Consider the following 20,114-nt stretch of genomic DNA (forward strand, 5'->3'; position numbering starts at 1 on the left):
CCTGTGCAGCGCAGCAACAGGAAGCGGGAGGCTGGAAAGGACCAATCCCTCTGGGAATGGAGGGGAGCAGACAGACAGTGGGGACCACAGACAGCAGCGAGATGCTGAAACCATTAAGGGTGCCGCGGTCCAAGGTCTGAGTGCACATGGAGGACGGGCGGGAAGATGACAGAGGTTTGGACGAAAGACCCTGCAGGGCTGGGAGTGATTGATGGGCCGAGTAAAGCGGGGATTCAAGCCTGGTGCTGTCATTAAGAGAGGGGAGCCTGGACTTCAGGGGAAAGGAATGTTGAGTGGAAAGACAGCATTTCAGAGACAGAAAGCAAAAAGAAGTGCTTCTTTCTGTACTTTTTTGTAGACAGATCTTTCTGAGTTCAGCAAAGGGAGTGGGGAGGTAGGGGAAGAGGACCCCACAAACACTTTGTGGTTTGATTTTGCTTTGTTTTTGTTCCCCCTAAATTGGAAGCAGAGAAAACAGAGAGCTGTGATCCAGAAATCACACACGAGCCTGCCAGCTGAATGATTTGACTTCTGTCCACTCCTTTTGTGCACCTTAGTGGAATCATAGAGGGATTGAAAATAATCAAAAACAGGTAACAGGAAGGAAAAGGAAGCACTCATGCTCTGAGAACAGAGTCTGTGATGAAGCCTTGGTTAAAATAGTAGCTTCGGGCTGCGGGGGAGCCTTGTGTGTATAGATGGAGGAGTCCCTGATGCCCTAGCAGGCAGGTGAGATAAGGATATGTGGGTAAAATCCTTTTTCAATCAAAATGCCCTGTTCTGGTTGTAGCAGGGAGATAGCTTTGTCATAGCCAGACCCCGGGCCCCAATTTGGGTTAGGCCAAAGGGGACTATGAAGGCTTCGCTGGTGGCTCAGTGGTAAAGAATCCGCCTGCCAATGCAGGAGACATGGGTTTGATCCTTGGGTCGGGAAGATTCCCTGGAGAAGGAAATGACAACCCACTCCAGTATTCTTGCCTGGGAAACCCCATGGACAGAGGAGCCTGGCGGGCTATAGTCTGTGGGGTGGCAAAGAATTGAGCACTACTTAACCACACAACAACAAAGGGCACTGTGAGAAGGATGGTTTGGCCCTGCATTGAAGCAGACATGAATTATCTCCCTGGCTTTGACGGAAACACTCTCAGCCTCTGGACAAAAGCAAGAGTGTGAGGTCCTCAGGAGGATAATAGAATTCACCTCTAATCCTCCCTTTTGTTGGGGACCTGATACACCATCCAAAGAGACGGAGGGCTTGTCTTACCAAGATAACCAGCTTGGGTGGATTCTCAGGCATATTTTCCAGTGTTCTGTTATCTGCAGTAACTCGAGGTCAATAGAAGCTGATTGCCGAGGGTCATAAATATCCCTGGCCCCAAAGCAAGAGTGCATGTGGGACCTTGATCTCAGACCCAGGGTTGAGTGTTTATCAGTGCTGACTGGACCTCCATGTGAAGGATGCTGGGAGGGCAGAGGTGGCTGGTGTAGGATGAAGGCGGGACTGGGGGATCAGGGGCAGAGTTCAGGAGGGTGGACCCATAGTGAGGAGGCAGCACTTTCAGGACAGAGAGGGAAGGAGAGAAAGCAGAGCAGGAGCACCGCAGCTGGGCTGCTGTGAGGGAGAGAGCCTGGCCTCATAAACTGGAACTAAAAGCTCAAGAGCGATTAGGAGGCCTCGGGACTGTTGACGCCAAGCCTGTCCATTTTCTCCAATGCCACAAGGGTATAACCCGGTCACTTGGGGTGAGCCTTACTCTCCTGCAAAAAAAAAAAAAAAAGGTTGAGTGAGGGTGGGAGAACCCCAGAGCAGCAGTGGAACCTGTGTCCATGTCCATCCTTTCAGGGGTCCTAGGATGACCCAGCTGCCCTTCAGTAGTGACCTTAGTACCCATCTAACCTCATCCCTCCTGTGGAAGGAGAAGTCTACAGGGTCAAAGGCCATGCCTATCCAGAGACCCCATCCCCCGCCACCTCTGGCTCCAGATTATTTGCCCTCGGAATCCCTGTCTGCACGCCCCCTACCCTCACGCACAGGCTCCCCACGTCCCTCTACCCGAGGGCTGGCTCTGCTTCTGGATATATAGTTAGTACTTTAGTTGCACCAACTACATTAGTACGTCTCCATAGGCTGCAGAGTTTGGGAGGGAATGAGAGATGGACAGGGCTTGGATAGGAATGAGTACGTCAAGGCTGTATATTGTCACCCTGCTTATTTAACTTATATGCAGAGTACATCATGAGAAATGCTGGACTGGAAGAAACACAAGCTGGAATCAAGACTGCCAGGAGAAATATCAATAACCTCAGATATGCAGATGACACCACCCTTATGGCAGAAAGTGAAGAGGAACTAAAAAGCCTCTTGATGAAAGTGAAAGAGGAGAGTGAAAAAGTTGGCTTAAAGCTCAACATTCAGAAAACGAAGATCATGGCATCCGGTCCCATCACTTCATGGGAAATAGATGGGGAAACAGTGTCAGACTTTATTTTTGGGGGCTCCAGAATCACTGCAGATGGTGACTGCAGCCATGAAATTAAAAGACGCTTACTCCTTGGAAGAAAAGTTATGACCAACCTAGATAGCATATTCAAAAGCAGAGATATTACTTTGCTGACTAAGGTCCATCTAGTCAAGGCTATGGTTTTTCCTGTGGTCATGTATGGATGTGAGAGTTGGGCTGTGAAGAAGGCTGAGCTCCGAAGCATTGATGCTTTTGAACTGTGGTGTTGGAGAAGACTCTTGAGAGTCCCTTGGACTGCAAGGAGATCCAACCAGTCCATTCTGAAGGAGATCAGCCCTGGGATTTCTTTGGAAGGAATGATGCTCAAGCTGAAACTCCAGTACTTTGGCCACCTCATGCGAAGAGTTGACTCATTGGATAAAACTCTGATGCTGGGAGGGATTGGAGGCAGGAGGAGAAGGGGACGACAGAGGATGAGATGGCTGGATGGCATCACCGGCTCAATGGACACGAGTCTCAGTGAACTCTGGGAGTTGGTGATGGACAGGGAGGCCTGGCGTGCTGTGATTCATGAGTTCACAAAGAGGCGGACACGACTGAGCGACTGAACTGAACTGAACTGAACTGGATAGGAAGGCTAGGGTGTCCACTGAGCCATCCCAGGGAAAAGTAGGGTGACAAGCGAGGGAGGTAGGTTCAGGATAGCCCCGTGTCCTCACAGTCAACACAGAACCCTGAGGAGTCTGAAAAATTTTAAATCGTAGCCAGGCTTTCCAAGTCCTTACACAGTCCATCTGCTGTGGTAGGAGGATAGAACACTTTTTACAATTCGTCTTATCGTTTTGACGTTTAACTTAAAAAAATTCAGACGCAAAGTATGAGTCTCCATTTGTCCTCTCATCCCAGGTTCTGAAATGACTGGTGTCCACCCAGCACCCCCTTGGAGGAATGAGAGCCCAGACAAGGTCAATGGCACGCCGTCTGCACTGTCCACTCAGACGCTCCGTCCATGGGTCCATTGACCTCAGTGCCTCTGCTCTTCCTTTCCCAGAGGTCTGAGCCCAAGGCTGTCATTGTGACCCAAAGCTCTCTCCCTCTGACGTGTGTCCTCTCATGCAAACACTCCGGATGAGAAAGGGTGATCCAGCTATGCCTTCCCCCCATCCCCCTGCTCTCCATGCTCACTGCGCCTGCCTGCCTGGCCTCCCTGCCCTCACATCGGTCAGACACTGTTCAAGAGGAAAGGAAGGGGTAGACCTTTGAGAGGAAACCTCTAAGCTTCAAATAGAGCCTGCAGAAACTCTGTGGTAGTTGTAGCCTGTGCCAAACCCAGTCATACTGAATATGAAGCTGGATTTGTGAAATGCCCCAATTGTATGTGCTTATCTCTCCCAGCAAAACTGCAGCAGTGCCTGGCCAGCTGAGAGAGAGACTTTTAAACATGCCTGAACTTCAGAGGCACAATTTCAAACAAAAACCATCTTTTTGATGATGGCAGCAGACATCCCTGAGAACCTTACTGAGCTCTGTTTCCAGACTCTGGTTTCCATGACTCTTAGCCAACATAAAATATTAAAATTATTTTGGAGAGCAACTGTTTCTTTGTATATGTGTCTCCCTTGATAACACCGATTCTGACTGTGAGATAGAATTAAATACATTGTTCATAGGGCACTTACTCTGTGTAGAAGTGTTCCATTACTTTGGTACTGGATGGTATGCTTCCACTCAGCACCCCACATGGAGTGTGCAAAATCAGGAGGATATTTCCAGAGAAAGCTTAGCTATTCTCCAGCCCACTTCCTAAGAGCAAGGATGGGAATTTTAAGGGTCTAATCCCCATAACACATGATCCGGGTACATGCACAGACACGCAGAGAAGCCGACTTGCTCAGTCAGTTTTCTTTTATTGGGTGTTTGGCAGCTTTCTGTGGATTTCTTTTGCTTTGTGGTCTCCAGCGAAGCTGTGCTGGCTTGAACACATACCTGGAGGCCTCTCAAGGATTGTAATTTGTGCAGAAATGAAAGATCTGAGAAGTATGAGTAGCTGAGGATGTGGAGACAACAGCAGGTCTGTACGTTATAGAGAAAGGAGAGGCTTTCAGATCATGTACTTTGAAAGAGAAATCCGGCCACAAAGAACACATGGACCCCATAAACCAACACCTTGTATTTCAGGGCCATGTAAAGAGCATTTCGTCCAGCATGCATGGGTCACCCGTGCATGTTCCTGGCATCCGAACTTTCTGTGTTGTTCCTGAGGCTGTGTTCTTCATGAATTCTTATTCTTGGATGAAGCCATTCCCTAAAAACCCTTCCTTCCAGACTCCATGATGTCTCTGTAAAATCTCACATGCATTTATCAAGCACTTAAGTGCCAGGCGCCATGAAAGGTCCTGGAGAGACCACTGTGAATAAGGCATGTGGATCCCCAGCATCCAGTTGGGTAAAGGAAGCTCTTTTTCTTCTTCTCTCCACCCTCTAAGGATGTGGAACCTTCTGAGTTGAAAATAGCAGACTGAGTGTATGGCTTCTTTGAGTGTTCTTGATGCTACTGCTTAACTTGGTGAAGATAATAACCAGAAATAGTTCGTGTCTTAGTAGGAACAGATAATGTGGTTTCTTGGGTAAAGCACTGGTTTCCGTCTGGGAACCTTATTTCTTACTTTTGCTGTCCTGTATGACTTCCACCTCTGAAGAATCAATTGAAAGCAGCCTCTTCAGATGGTGAATGGGTGAAGCTGGTGCAGTGGGAGCTGGAGTCAGTTTGCTCTGCTCACTAGAGTTGACTTAAATTTTCATGAATTCTGCAAGCTCACTGATATCATGTTGGTAATTTGAAATTGGCCACAATAAGTGAAAGAGCGGAGTGAGAAAGTTGACATAAAACTCCACATTCAAAAAACTAAGATCATGGCATCCAGTCCCATCACTTCATGGCAAATAGACGGAGAAACAGTGGAAACAGTGACAGGCTTTATTTTGTTGGGCTCCAAAATCACTGCAGATGGTGACTGCAGCCATGAAATTAAAAGATGCTTGCTCCTTGGAAGAAAAGCATCAACCAACCTCAGTTCAGTTCAGTTCAGTCACTCAGTCGTGTCCGACCGATTCTTTGCAACCCCATGGACTGCGGCACATCAGGCTTCCCTGTCCATCGCCAGCTCCCAGAGCTTACTCAAACTCATGTCCATTGAGTCAGTGATGCCATCCAACCATCTCATCCCCTTCTCCTACTGCTTTCAATCTTTCCCAGCATCAGGGTATTTTCCAGTGAGTGGCCAAAGAATTGGAGTTTCAGCTTTAGCATCAGTCCTTCCAATGAATATTCAGGACTGATTTCCTTTAGGATGGACTGGTTGGATCTCCTTGCAGTCCAAGGAACTCTCAAGAGTCTTCTCCAACACCACAGTTCAAAATTATCAATTATTCAGGACTTAGCTTTCTTTATAGTCCAACTCTAACATCCATACATGACTACTGGAAAAACCATAGCTTTGACTCGACGGACCTTTGTTGGCAAACTCATGTCTCTGCCTTTTAATATGCTGCCTAGGTTGATCATAACATTTTTTCCAAGGAGCAAGTGTCTTAATTTCAGGGCTGCAGTCACCATCTGCAGTGATTTTGGAGCCAAAAAAAAATAGTCTGTCACTGTTTCCATTGTTTCCCCATGTATTGGTCATGAAGTGATGGGACATGATCTTAGTCTTCTGAATGTTGAGTTTTAAGCCAACTTTTCCACTCTCTTCTTTCACTTTCATTAAGAGGCTCTTTAGTTCTTCTTCGAATTCTGCCATAAGGGTGATGTCGTCTGCATATCTGAGGTTATTGATATTTCTCCCAGCAATCTTGATTCCAGCTTGTGCTTCCTCCACCCCAGCGTTTCTCATGATATACTCTGCATATAAGTTAAATAAGCAGGGTGACAATATACAGCCTTGATGTACTCCTTTCCCGATATGGAGTCAGTCTGTTATTCCATGTCCGGTTCTAACTGTTGCTTCCTGACCTGCATATGTATTTCTCAGGAGGCAGGTCAGGTGGTCTGGTATTCTCTCTCTCAGAAATTTCCACAGTTTTTTGTGATCCGCACAGTCAAAGGCATTGGCACAGTCAACAAAGCAGAAGTAGATGTTTTTTCTGGAACTCTTGCTTTTTTGATATCCAACAGATGTTGGCAATTTGATCTCTGGTTCATCTGCCTTTTCTAAATCCAGCTTGAACATCTGGAATTTCACAGTTCCCGTACTGTTGAAGCCTGGCTTGGAGAATCAAATTCCTTACGATTATACAGTGGAAGTGAGAAATAGATTCAGGGAATTAGATCTGATAGACATAGTACCTGAAGAACTATGGATGGAGGTTCATGACATTGTACAGAAGACAGGGATCAAAACCACCCCCAAGAAAAAGAAATGCAAAAAGGCAAAATGGTTGTCTGAGAAGGACTTACAAATAGATGTGAAAAGAAAAGAAGCGAAAAGCAAAGGAGAAAAGGAAAGGTATACCCAATTGAATGCAGAGTTCCAAAGAATAGCAAGGAGAGATAAGAAAGCCTTCCTCAGCGATCAATGCAAAGAAATAGAGGAAAACAATAGAATGGGAAAGACTAAGAGATCTCTTCAAGAAAATTGTAGATACCAAGGGAACATTTCATGCAAAGATGGGCTCAATAAAGGACAGATGGTATGGACCTAACAGAAACAGAAGATATTAAGAAGAGGTGGCAAGAATACACAGAGGAACTACACAAAAAAGATCTTCATGACCCAGATAATCACGATGGTGTGATCACTTACCTAGAGCCAGACATCCTAGAATGTGAAGTCAAGTGGGCCTTAGGAAGCATCACTACAAACAAAGCTAATGGAGGTGATGGAATTGCAGCTGAGCCATTTCAAATCCTGAAAGATGATGCTGTGAAAATGCTGCACTTAATATGCCAGCAAATTTGGAAAACTCAGCAGTGGCCACAGGACTGGAAAAAGTCAGTTTTCGTTCCAATCCCAAAGAAAGGCAATGCCAAAGAATGCTCAAACTACCACACAATTGTACTCATCTCACATGCTAGCAGAGTAATGACCAACCTAGACAACATATTAAAAAGCAAAGACATCACTTTGCTGATAAAATTCGGTGCAGTCAAATGTCCGTCTAGTAAAGGCTATGGTTTTTCCAGTGGTCATGTATGGATGTGAGAGTTGGGCCATAAAGAAAACTGAGCACTGAAAAATTGATGCTTTTGAGCTATGGTGTTGGAGAAGACTCTTGAGAGTCCCTTGGACTGCAAGGAGATCCAACCAGTCCATCATAAAGGAAATCAGCCCTGAATATTCATTGAAAGGACTGATGCTGAAGCTGAAACTCCAATACTTTGGCCACCTGATGGGAATACTAATACTTTTCCACCTGACTCACTGGAAAAGACCCTGATGCTGGGAAAGATTGAAGGCGGGAGGAGAAGGGGATGACAGAGGATGAGATGGTTGGATGGCATCACTGACTCAATGGACATGAGTTTGAACAAGCTCCAGGAGTTGGTGATGGACAGGGAAGCCTGGCGTGCTGTGCTCCACAGGGTCGCAAAGAGTTGGACTGAACTGAACTGATAGAGTATTTCCCCTTCAAAGTAGGCAAATGCTAAATCTTGGAGCCTTTAATCCCCAGAAAGTCAGTTGTTGAATATTTTCCAGCATATCACTGAATAAAGGGAAAGATAAATATTCTCATGATGAAGTAGAAAGTGTGGAAAGACACTTGCACCTTTGGAATGGGGATAGAAGAGGTGGAAATGTGCCTTTTGATTGTCTTCCTCACCCCTCAGTTGAAGCATCTTACTTCGGTCGGTCCAAAGGCCTCTGTTCCTAGTATTCATCTAGGAAACCCCTACCAGAGGTGACATCCGCAAGTTCTGTCCTGGCTTGATGGGGCTTTTTCTTTATCAGTATGTATTTTATTCCAACGTCTTTTTTTTTTTTTAATTCAAGTATAGTTGATTTACAATGTTGTGTTAGTTTCAGGTGTACAGCGAAGCGATTCAGCTATATTCTTCTTCAGATTCTTTTCCATTATAGGTCATTATAATATACTGAATATAGTTCCCTGTGCTATACAGTTTCGTTCAGTTCAGTTCAGTCACTCAGTCGTGTCCGACTCTTTGCGACCTTGTGAATTGCAGCATGCCAGGCCTCCCTGTCCATCACCAACTCCCGGAGTTCACCCAAACCCATGTCCATCGAGTCAGTGATGCCATCCGGCCATCTCATCCTCTGTTGTCCCCTTCTTCTCCTGCCCTCAATCCCTCCCAGCATCAGGGTCTTTTCCAATGAGTCAACTCTTTGCATGAGGTGGCCAAAGTACTGGAGTTTCAGCCTCAGCATCAGTCCCTCAGTAGGTCCTCCTTGTTGGTTATTGTTGGTTATCTGTTTTACATATAATAGGGTATAACTGTCAACCCACAGATAATTTGTGAATTTATTCCTCCCCTGCTTCCTCTTTGATAACCATAAGTTTGTTTTCTGTGTCTGTGAGTCTGTTTGTTTTGTAAATAAGTTCATTGTATCATATTTTAGATTCCATGTATAAAAGATATCATATGATATTTGTCTTTCCCTGGCTTACTTCACTTACTGTGATGATCTGATGATGTGAGATGATCAACATCCATGTTACTTCAAGTGGCATTATTTCATTCTTTTTTGCGGCTGAGTAGTATTCCATTGTATTAATATCTATAGCCTATCTTATTGATTCCTCTGTTGATGAACGTTTAGGTTTCTTCCAGGTCTTGGCTTTTGTAAATAGTACTGCAATGAACATTGGGGTGCATGTATTTTTTAAAATTAGAGAGTTTTTGTCTTGTCCAGATACGTGCCCAGGAGTGGGATTACTGGGTCATATGGTAACTGGGTTTTCAGTTTTTAAGGAACCTCCACACTGTTGTCCACAGTGGCTGCGCCAATTTACATCCCCACCAGCAGTGTAGGAGGATGACAGCTCTCTGTGATAGAGAAGCAAGACACCCACACTTTAGGCAAAATGTCCTGGTTTGAGTTACCAGGTGTAGGGGACACTGTTCAGTCCTTCCCGTCTCCTTTGGGTACTAAGTGTTTCCATGCACATTGGCCTGATTTCCAACTGCCAGCTTTGCCCAAAGGCTCTCTTTGGCTCAGAGAGTCTAATCTGCCCACACCAGGGGTATGTGGGAGCAGCTGGTGACCCAAGGCCCCTTAGGGGCAGCTTCCCACCATTACCTGGGGGGAGTTGAATGAATATTCCAGCTCCCTGGCCCCTCAGTTTGGGACCCAAGGCCAGTCTACACTGGCTTTCAGAGCTCCCAACCCTGGAGGGCTGCAGTCCATTTGCCCTTGGCTGCTTGCTTGATGCTGCCCTTTGTACTGGCTTCCCTTCCTCTCCTTGACCAGTGCAGCATGAACCCACCTCTAATAAACCACTTGGACATGAATTCTTGACTGGGAGTCTCTGGAGACAGTTTACTCAATTTTTTTAAAAAGTGTGTTACTTCATCTATTGTATCTTCAGTGTGGACTCCATCCAGGTCCTGCCAGGTTATAAACCTTCAGTTAAAATGAACCACCAGTGTAGACACTTCTGGGGCTTCCCAGGTGGCAAAGTGGTAAAGAATCTGTCTGCTAGTGCAGAAGATGGTGCAAGAGACATGGTTTCCATCCCTGGCTCGGGAAGATCCCCTGGAGAAGGAAATGGCAACCCACTCCAGTGTTCTCACCTGGGAAATCCCACAGACAGAGGAGCCTGGTGGGCCACAGTCCATGGGGTCAAAAGAGTCAGACATGAATGGGCGCGCGTGCACACACACACACACACACACACACACACACACACCATTGTGGCCAGAGCACTTCGGGAAGGAGAGCTCTAAACTCAGGTGCTCGCATGTAGACAGCAAACCCGAGGGAGACCTGGAGGGTGTGACTTCCCTCCATGGTGTCCTCTGGGTTCAGGGCCGATGTGGCTTATGGGGCTTCTTCACTTACTTGTGGTCATTGCACGTGTGTGCTGGCTATGACCACTGACTTCGTGGCGCTTTTCAAGTGTTAGGAGCTTAAAAGACACATGATTCTGAGAATGACCTTGGGGGCTACCCCTCTCCCTTCTTAGCCCTATTCCAGGCAGCAGCCCCGAGGCCCGAGGAGCATCACTCAGAAGAGACAGGGAGAAGGAGGCAGGCGGTAACTCTTGGATGGCCCGAGGGGTCAGATGAGGGCAGTGGGTGGGGGGTGAAGGGGCAGTTTCCCATCGGTGGGGAGGAGGAGCTTTTAACAGCCAAGCTGCCATCCTGTGTCCAGGGCACATTCACTGCCCTTGGTGGAGGCGTCCACACCTGCTTTGTAGGCATCAGCAAAGCTTCTGCAGCGTCTCTGTGAGACCCCCTGTTTTCCAAGGGGAAGGCCCTCCCCTGGAATTGGTTACAGGACAACCCTGTGAGTGGCTGAAATGCACAGTCTCACTGTGAACACCTTCCTAAAAAAAGGAGAAAGATTATTTTTATTCTCCTCGGTTATTCTTGTAAAAGTCAAGACACAGAGCATTGTTTCTAATTCTCTTTAAAAACAGTTACTAAGAGCCTGGGGATACAGTTCTTCTCTTCTGGTTTCTTACTTCCCATAAATTAGTTTCTCTTTTCAACAAAAGATGTTTATGATCTTCAAAATGCTTTAAAGAGTTTGACGACTAAGAGAAAAAAATCAGTGCTGGGCAGGGAGACAAGATGCTCAAAAAACAAATTTTAAATTTAAATAACTTGAACCGTCCAGCCAGGGGCTGAAATAGAGATTTTTCTATCCAACTTGTAAAATCCTTGGTCATACAAAGATAATTACGGAAATATTCGGAGACCTTCCCAGGACCCAGACACAGACCCGCCCCACTGGCTCTTACCTCTTGGTAAAGACAAAAAACGTTCACAAGAGGGAGGACCTGCCGTCGTTGGAGCCGCTCAAGGAACCGGGCAGAAAGTGACATGCCTGTCCCAGGACCGGCCTCGACCTGACAGGTCCCCGGGGGGGTGAGTCACTTTCTTCTACTTCAGTTCGTTTGGCTGTAAAATGATTATAATAATGAGAGCTTGTTTACCAAGAGCCGAAGTCCACTTTGCCTGCCTTCATTCAGCTGCTAGAAGGAAGAAGGAAGACGGGAGTGATTAGAAAGCTTTCAGGGCCGACTTGCACAGCAGCAGGCGATGAGAAACCCATGACTCCAAGAAGCTGAGTCTTTTAAACCAGACTTGTGAGTGGAGGTCGCCAGAGTCACTATTACTGCTGCCGCTTTGGGGGTTCAAACTTGTACCTGAGGCGAACGGAATAGAATGGTAGAGCCTGGCTAAATAAATCGGGGAGAGGGGGTGGCTGGGGTCTGTCTCGGATGCAGTCTCTCTTGCCAAGATCTGGCAAGCTGGAATTTTAAGCAACAGCTGGAAACTTGCCAGTGACTTGGCTCCGTGGCTTGGTGAACTGGAGCCCGAGTGCCGGGTGTTCCAGCCCTGTCGGCCAGCCCTGCAGCCCAAGGTCAGGTGGTGGTACCCCAGCACCGTCCTCAGCGGCTGCCAGTGGAAAGGGCTGGAAGGCCAGCCAGGAGCAGTCCTGCTCAGCACGGTCCACACCACCTGGAGCCCAATCGGACGGCACAGTGAGTCCTGGACACTGAAATCCCAGGACAGACTTCACCTCAGCCCTTGCTCTTGGGGCCACATGGAAGCCATTGCCAGGCTCCCTCCAAAGTGGCCGAGCCTGGCATAGGGGAAGAGTTGGGAATACTTGCTTCCTGCCTTTGTCCTGTAGTTGAACCACAGCGCCGGCTCTGTTTACATTCTTTCAGTGCTGTTATTGAAAGGGCTTGGCCGAAAAGTGTTCGCAGTGTCCTTCAGTCCCGTTCGGGTTTCTCTCTCTCTCTAGTGCTCAGCTAGCAGCTGGAAAGATCCACTGGACACGCTGGGCTCCTTTCTGGAGACTCTGCTCCACTGTTCAGGGAAACCAGGAAAGGAGCAAGCTTCCACCGTGTAAGTCTGGAGGAATTTGACAGCCTCTCTAACTACCGTACCTTTTCTGTTTGTTGGTTCAGTCTGTCTGTGTACTGGGGTGGTTTTAGGATGAGACTGTTGCTGTAACTCCAGGCTAGGTGAGGGATCAGGTGAGAACCACAAGTGGAAAGAGAGTCTCCTTATCAGTTGTATTGGATTTCTGTCCATGTTGAGTTGGGGTGTCAGAGGCTATGATTTGGGAAGGAAACTGCTGCTCCAATAGGGAAGACCTGACACCCAAACTTCTTCCCAATCCACGAGAGCTTTAAGAATTCGAATAATGTGGATTTCATTCTTTGCAAAGGACCTGCTGTGGCCCTTGGCAGCCTGTCTTTGTCACCTGCTCTCATAGCCTTTTGAAGAAGCAGAGATGGAACCTGCATCCTTCAGAAGAAATGTGATGCATCTGCCAATTCCACACAGAATCCAGGCTGGTCGTTTCCTTGAGAACCGCTTGAGGTGGACGTGTTCACGTTCAGTTTTCAGGAAGCTAATTAAGCTAGTAAACTTGAGGAATCCAGACTGCTCAGTGGTTATAGGCAATAACCCCTGCCTGTCCTGGCTCATCAGAAAGGGTTTGTATATGGAAAACTTCTGAACAGAACAAAGGGACTTAGGTCTGGCTGAGGAATGAAGTCTTGGCTCTCAACGTGCCATTCCTTCACTGCTGTGCAATGTCAAATTTCTTGCCGAGAAAGCATCTGGAAGGAAAAGAATTACAGGCATTAGGCTTGGATTCAAGTGTACTTTTTTATTTGTGTGCTTCTTGGTTGAAACAGTCAATCATTTGCCCCTCAAGGTTCCACTGTGGTTGTGGTTCTGCTCCGTGCTCAGAAGACAGCACTGTGTTTTCCTCTTGGGGGCTCTCCAGCCCCTGGACTTTGGTAATTAAGTGCTGAGCTTCAAAGGGCCTGGAACTGAGGCTCCGTGCAGCAGCTGAGCCCGTGAACGTGAATCTCAGAGTCAACAGAATTGCCATGGAAAACTCACCAGTCTTCTCAGGAGGCTTTTGGAAGGTTGACCTTCATCCCAGAGGGATTCCGAGTGGAAAGAATCAGAGGGAAGACAGCTCTGAACCTTTAAAGGGACGGAGCCACAGAGATATAACTAGAATAGGTGACAACTCCAGAAGAAAGGGCAGGTCCATGCTGTGTTCTCATTTTCTGAGATGGAAACCACGGGTTGTCGCAGCCCTCTGCGGATGTGAAGCAGTGGCAGGTCTTGGGGCGGAAACGTGCCTGTCTCCAGCAGTCGTCCCTTCCTAATGCGAGCAGTTCTCTGCAACTCTTCTGTTTGTTGACATGTTTGTGGGCTGCTGCTGCCTCTGTCCCCCCAAAGTTCATGATGAAAGAGCCTCAGCAAACTGGCAGCAGCTCCTGTGTCTTTGGGGCCTTCCCACCCCACCCCTGCCACTGAACCCCTCTAAGATCCCCCAGACACGTTTTCATTTAATGTTTCCTTTATGGTCCTTCTACTGGGCTTGTCAAGGTTAGGGTCAGCTACCTCTGAGAGCCAGAGGGCGGTTTGATCATCGCTCCTGGTGCAGGAGGCTGAATCAGAGATACTTCCTGAGTGCGCACTGGCCGGGGCGGGGCCAGCTGCCTGTGTGCATGTGTGTTTTATTTATAAGTGGACGTGGAAGGCGTTGCAGCCGGGAGACAAGATTATTGGGTTTTGATGCCCCAGTGAGGGCAATTCCAAGCTCAAATAGCCGCAGTTATGATTCAGAACCTGATCATGCCCTTAAAGTCCCCTCTGCGTTCCAGTGTCCACCCTGCCTCCTCTTGGGTTATCCTGGAGCTGTTTACATGCTGTTTCTTAACACAAACTGATCTCTGTCAGCAGGCACACAGGATTTCATCTGAAGCTTTGATTTCTTAGGAGAAAAGAGAGGGATTTCTTCCCGGTGCCCTTGTATTGACCTTGCCTGGGGGAAGAGGGCTGGCAGAGCTGTTAATGACCTCATCCCATTCCTGCAGGATTTTCTGGGACACGCAGGGCCTCACTCTTCCGCTGGCCTCTGTGATCGGCCGCATTAAGTCCGTGAGCTTTGGAGCAGATTATAGTGACATCTAGCATTGTCCCTCTAGGACTTGAGCATGAGGTCAAGCAAACACACAGAGCAATCATTATGCTATCCGCAGTCCCCGGGAGCCTGAGCCGTCAGCTGGAGGAGCGAGAGGGGGGCGGCGAAGGTGGGGCCGAGTCTGAGCCATGGGCGGCAGGAAATCAGCCTGAAAGGAGATGGAAGGGCTTTGGTGGGAAATAAAACGGCACTCTTGTTGTTGATGGAAAAAGATCTTGGCAGGAGGGTTGTTGTGAGTGTTCTGTGGCTTAGAGAGGAATTTCCTACAGGCTGGACTAACCATCACACATGTCTCTACCTTCAGGAGTCCCCGGCGTGCAGGAGAGCCTCGTCGGGGGGCCATGTCAACTCAGACCATGGGCACCCGCAGTCTGGACAAGCGAGGAAGTTTCTTTAAGGTAAAAGGGAGCCTCGATCAGGGTTGCTGACGGGTGTCTTGCTCCCGATGCCGGTGCCGGGCACACAGGGAGTTGCAGGACTGGGGAGAGGGGCGGGGGAAGCCTGCTCCCTGAGCCAGCTCTGTCTGGGGAGCTCGCCTGAGCCCAGCCGCAAGCTCCTCCTGGCTTTGGTGGGAGACGGGCTTTCGTGAGTCCATGCTTCCGGACAGGCTCAGCACCCGGGCACGGGGCAATGCCACCTGTATGAGATAGGTGAGGCAACCTTCCCTTGTCAACTGCTCACCTGCTCCTTTTTCATTTGGATGGTTTTTGGTGGAAGCTGAGCTCGGCATCTGAGTGTGCTTTACCCTTGGCTTGATTCTGCGAATCATTTAAGAGCTCATTAAAAGAAGAGAAGGACACACAGATCCCTGGGCCTTACCCTAGACCGACTGAATACTTTTGCTGGTGTATTTTATCAAACACCCCCAGAGGCCTCTTAAGAGAGAACCCAGGCAGCATGATGAAAGCTGGACCACATTTCTACATGCCTGTTGATGTCAGTGGGGGATCTTGCTAGGTTAATGAGATGAGCTTCTCAGTGGGTATTTTATATACTCTTGAGTGTGTGTTTTAAATTAAGACCTGACAATTGTTTCTAATGTACATGAGGGAATTAATTTTCTTTTTATGGTGTTTGCTTTGCTTCCTCTCACTCACCCTCCAAATAATGCAAACTCATTGTAGAAAATTTGGAAAATGCAGAAAATGTAAAATCAGAGGGACACGGAGGTAAATCGTGCATTTGCAGTGTGTCACGAGCAGCTGTTCAAATACCAGGTCTTTTCCTCAAAGAGGGAATGAAATAGAGGCCTTCTTATTTTGGAGGAAAACTGACTACATTTACTGATTACCCCACCCTGGTGGGTTGTTGATATAGGGTAACTCACATTTAGATGCTTCCTGTTTCCAAGAGAACCAAACCTGATTTCCTGTGTTAGTTCTGGGCTCCAAAATTTTCATCAGAAAAGCCTGTTGGTAAAGCAAAGCCAAGTTCATTCAAGTGACTGTCAGAAAAAGACATGGCCAGAGCCTGGGCCTGTCAATGTCTAGGCAAAGAGGGTTAGGAGGTGTCTTTACAGGGTTTAGACGTCCATGCCCAGGCTCTTTAAGCTGTGCTTTTTCAGACAGAAAATTGACTGGGTTTCAGCAAAGTTTGTGGTCACTTAGTACATAATACAGTTCAGGGTGGGTGGATGCAGCATGTCAAGAGTCTTAAAGGGAGTCTTCGAGAGTAAACCATTGATCAGCAAAGCTGTTTTCCCAGGTGAGCAAACTAGTGTGCCAGGACAGATTGTTTTGTAGGAATTTCCTGCCGTGAACAGCAGATTTATTTATTGGTTTACAATAACTTCCTGGAAGAACTAGTCAAGTCATGTTGACACAGATGGTCTCGATTCTCAGTCCTGACAGTTGAGCTTTGTCAACGTAGCTGTCTTAGTTCACAAACCACTTGGGGGGCACAAGAGGGGCCCCGCAAGTGTCCTGTGGACCAGGCGCTAACTCACCAGGCTCCTGACTCATCTCCAGTTCTTGGATTCTGTCTTATGCTGAGATATTCATTTCATCTTGCTGGAAGAGGGTAACCCAAGCCTCCCTCCCCTGAGACATTGCCTACATCTGCCTCAATGTCGGCTTGTCCGTAATCACCACCCTAGCCTAAGGAAGCAGAGAGTGGCTGAATCTCATGTAGTGTTGAAGTCCAGGTAAAAGGAGAAAACAGAATCCAAATTGCCTTTGAAAATCCCTAAGGAATTTATTGGACCCAGTACTACCTACTGTTAAGTTCAACATAATCAGTTTTTCCTGCAGTCCTGGGGAAAGTCTTTTTTTGTTTTAATGTGTTTTCAGTTGAATAACAGGAAAAGTAGTTAACTTGCTATGTCCTATGAAAGAATCCATCAGACAAGAAGTGAGAGACTGAAGGAGGTCTGCTGCTTCTCTCCTGAGTCAGATGCCCTTGAGGAAAATGTGACAAGGGGCCTGAACTATATAACTTGGTATTGTTTCCCCTTCCCCACCACAGAGCCTAAAAATCGTTTTGTTTGTTAGATGCTCCAAGTTGATAGTTACCTTATATTTTTCTTATATGTCTCCTCTTTTTTATAGACATTGTTATTCTTTACTATAACTATTTTAAATTAGTTATCATGGAATAATAATATCATTTGTTATTATAATATTGAAAGTGAAAGTGTTTGTCAGTCAGTCGTGTTCAGCTCTTTGTGACCCCATGGTCTGTAGCCCGCCAGGCCCCTCTGTCCATGGGATTCTCCAGGCTCTTGCAATCTACTGGAGTAGATTGCCATTCCCTTCTCGAAGAGATCTTCCTGACCCAGGGATTGAACCTGGGTCTTCTGCATTGCAGGCAGATTCTTTATTAGATAAATAATATTATTAGCTATTATTAATTATTCCATAATTTTTCCATGTGGTAACCTGCAAAGATGGAGTCAGCTGCCCTTTGGACCTTTAATATTGACCCGTTGGAGGTTTGTTGTGAAAATGCCAGGTAGTGTTCAGCTGCTGAAATGGGCTGTCCCTCAGCACAGCCCAGAACCCACTAGCTCTTCCTTTATTCCTCAAGCTTCATTTTGACTCACATTGACCAAGCACCTGTGAACAGCCAGGCTCTGTCCTAGGCACCAGGGAGAGAAAAACCAGAAGCCATCCCAGACTTCACGGAGCTCTGGTACCAAAGCAGGATATTAATCCAATAAAATAGTAAACCCATAATAATAATCATAGGAGAAAACAGTGCTTCGTGAAAGAAGTAAAAGGGACTCTGAGGACAGATAACTCGACATGGGTCTCAGAACAGTCTTTCCTAGAAAGTGGTGTCTGACCTAGAGCTGAGGTTGAATCTAGGGATCAGAGTGACTTTCTTGTGCTACTGTCCTTCCACCCTCCACACAGACTCGCGATGCCCTACATCTGGGTAGGACCACTTCATAAATGTGAGAATTCACGGTTACATTCTTGACTCCAGCTGAATTCCACACACTCATTATCCCTTTCTTGGTCATTAGGGCTCGCCTGATTTTGTGCAAAGCGTGGATCCTTGAAAGGCAATCACCAGACCTCCTTTTCAGCCTCATCTTCCCTACCCAGTTTGTGCTTTTAAGCTAGAGTTGCTAACTACTAGCAGTGAGCCTCGGTTTGTGGCTTTGCCTCTGTCCCGGCTCCTGGAAGTGACTCAGCTAAGTTGCAGGACATGAGGTCCTGGGTGAGGCAGATGTCTGAACATTCTGGGGTAACTGAGAACACCCTGGGGTTACGGTGCTTGTGGAGTCTCATCCTGGAATCCTGGCCACAGAAATCCCGTGCTGAACAAACACACGGTCCATGGCCCTTCCCAGCATCATTGCTAATGTTCCTCAACCACCTGTGAGAACAGTATCTTCTTTCCCTGAAAGGTCTTACCTGGGGGAGGCAGCAAATTTATTTGCACCTACATCAACATGGACACCGATAGCTGTCACTTTGCAAGGCCATGTGGTATGAAAGAGACTGTATAAGGAAGACATCATCTGGGCTGGGAGAGTTGTCAATGGTCCTGGCCCAGGGCTGAGCAGCTCCTCGTCATCTTGGATCCTTCCTTTTGCTGGATCCCTAGCTTCCCCAAGCCACCTCTCCCCTTCCCCATCCAGGTAGCCAGTGCTGGCAGATCCCCCTCAGGTCAAGCTCCACTCCTCCTCCCCTTCCCTGCATCCTCCACCCTACCTAGGGTCTGGTTCTTTCCTTGTGAGCACCACAGGTGATGCTCAGAATCTGTCTGCACCACCTCTGAATTCAGATGGTTGGTTGGTTGGTTCTTCCCAATGATTCCATCCATCCGTGTTGCCTGCTGGCAGACCCCGGCTCTGTGCTACACCCAGGACCAAATCTGCACTCTTCACCTTAACATTTAAGGACTTTAGACCTCCTCCCAGCTCGTCCTTCACCCGTCCTGCCCCTGTGTCCCCTTGGGCCTGCTCCCATAGCCCAAACCTGCTATGTCCTTCCTCTTCCCCACCCTCTGCTTTCTCCCCATCAGGTTCCCAGCTGCCCTTCCAGGCTGGCATCCACCCCCTTTCTCCATTGACAACAGGGGGCTGAGCTGGTGTCCACCCGGTAGTAGAAATGTCCCATAGACCTAGCCGTGGGCCACAGCCTAGTGCCAGGACATCCCCCTCCATTCATAGTTTGAGCTCTGCCACGAGGGACTCGTTCTGTCTTGTGTGACCATGTTTCTGACCCTGAGGGGGATCCTCTTAGAGCAGAGAAGATGCTGGAAGAGAACCAGTGTGACTGCCGCCGGGCAGTTCTACTTGCTTCCAGGCCTGCCTGCCCTCGGCCACCCACATGTTGGTAGGGTTCCGGGTTGCTGCATGGCTGATCCCTCTCCTTCCTTTACTCCTGGGACAGGGGAACGGCTGGTCTTAACTGACCAGGAAGAAAATGTGTTTGACCACAGGGCCCCTGCTGTCCTGTGCCTTCAACCCCTCATTCATCCTGTAGGGAGATGCCCAGAGCCTGGACTCACAAACCATCAGGATGTTCGAGGGCCCAGTTCAGCAGCAGAGGCTCCGTTTGAGAAATCCCGTTTTGGTCATTTTGCACAGTTGAGATAGCAGGTGCATGACGTTTGTCTTTCAGAAACAGAAAGCCTGGGGTTGGAGTTCAGACAGGGCTCAGAAGTACTCTCTCTGGCCCCATGAAGGACAGAGGTGTGACTGGCTTTGAAGAAACCTAGTTGCTAAAATCTGACTCTGCAAAGTAGATAAACTGGGGGTGATGATTTGCATCACCCCAACCAACTTTCCTTCATGACTGGTCTCTCCTTGGCATTGAAAATGCTGTTTTGAAATACTGTTTTCAGTACTCTGTTTTGAAAACTTTACAGGCACATTTTCAATCGTCCAGAACCGGCACCCCTGCCCATCTCAGGTCTCAGGGATTCCCAGTATTTGAGTTTTAAGACTTTCCTTTGTGGAAAGTCACATCTCCAAATGCACCGCCTAGGACAAGAAGCCAGTGTGGTGTAACAGTCATCAGAGATGGTGGGGCTACAAAAAGTAATAGATAGC

General features: G+C 47.7%; 1 protein-coding gene across 16 annotated transcripts in view; it reads left to right on the forward strand.

Moving 5' to 3' along the window:
• Positions 1 to 20,114, forward strand: part of RIN2 (Ras and Rab interactor 2) — a 204,854-nt gene that overhangs the window by 91,171 nt on the left and 93,569 nt on the right. For 10 of the 16 annotated variants that reach the window (XM_069547839.1, XM_069547824.1, XM_069547829.1 and 7 more), the window contains one exon: positions 14,913 to 15,006. Coding sequence is in view for 11 of the 16 variants with exons in the window: in XM_069547824.1 (XP_069403925.1) it covers positions 14,950 to 15,006 (57 nt within the window). In the remaining 5 variants the exon portion in view is untranslated. Of the gene's footprint in view, positions 1 to 11,453; positions 11,512 to 12,367; positions 12,502 to 14,610; positions 14,718 to 14,912; positions 15,007 to 20,114 lie in introns of those variants that run through there. The other 6 variants (XM_069547826.1, XM_069547833.1, XM_069547825.1 and 3 more) reach the window with 6 other exon arrangements.

The sequence above is a fragment of the Ovis canadensis genome, chromosome 13, assembly GCF_042477335.2.
Source record: "Ovis canadensis isolate MfBH-ARS-UI-01 breed Bighorn chromosome 13, ARS-UI_OviCan_v2, whole genome shotgun sequence".
NCBI lineage: Eukaryota > Metazoa > Chordata > Mammalia > Artiodactyla > Bovidae > Ovis > Ovis canadensis.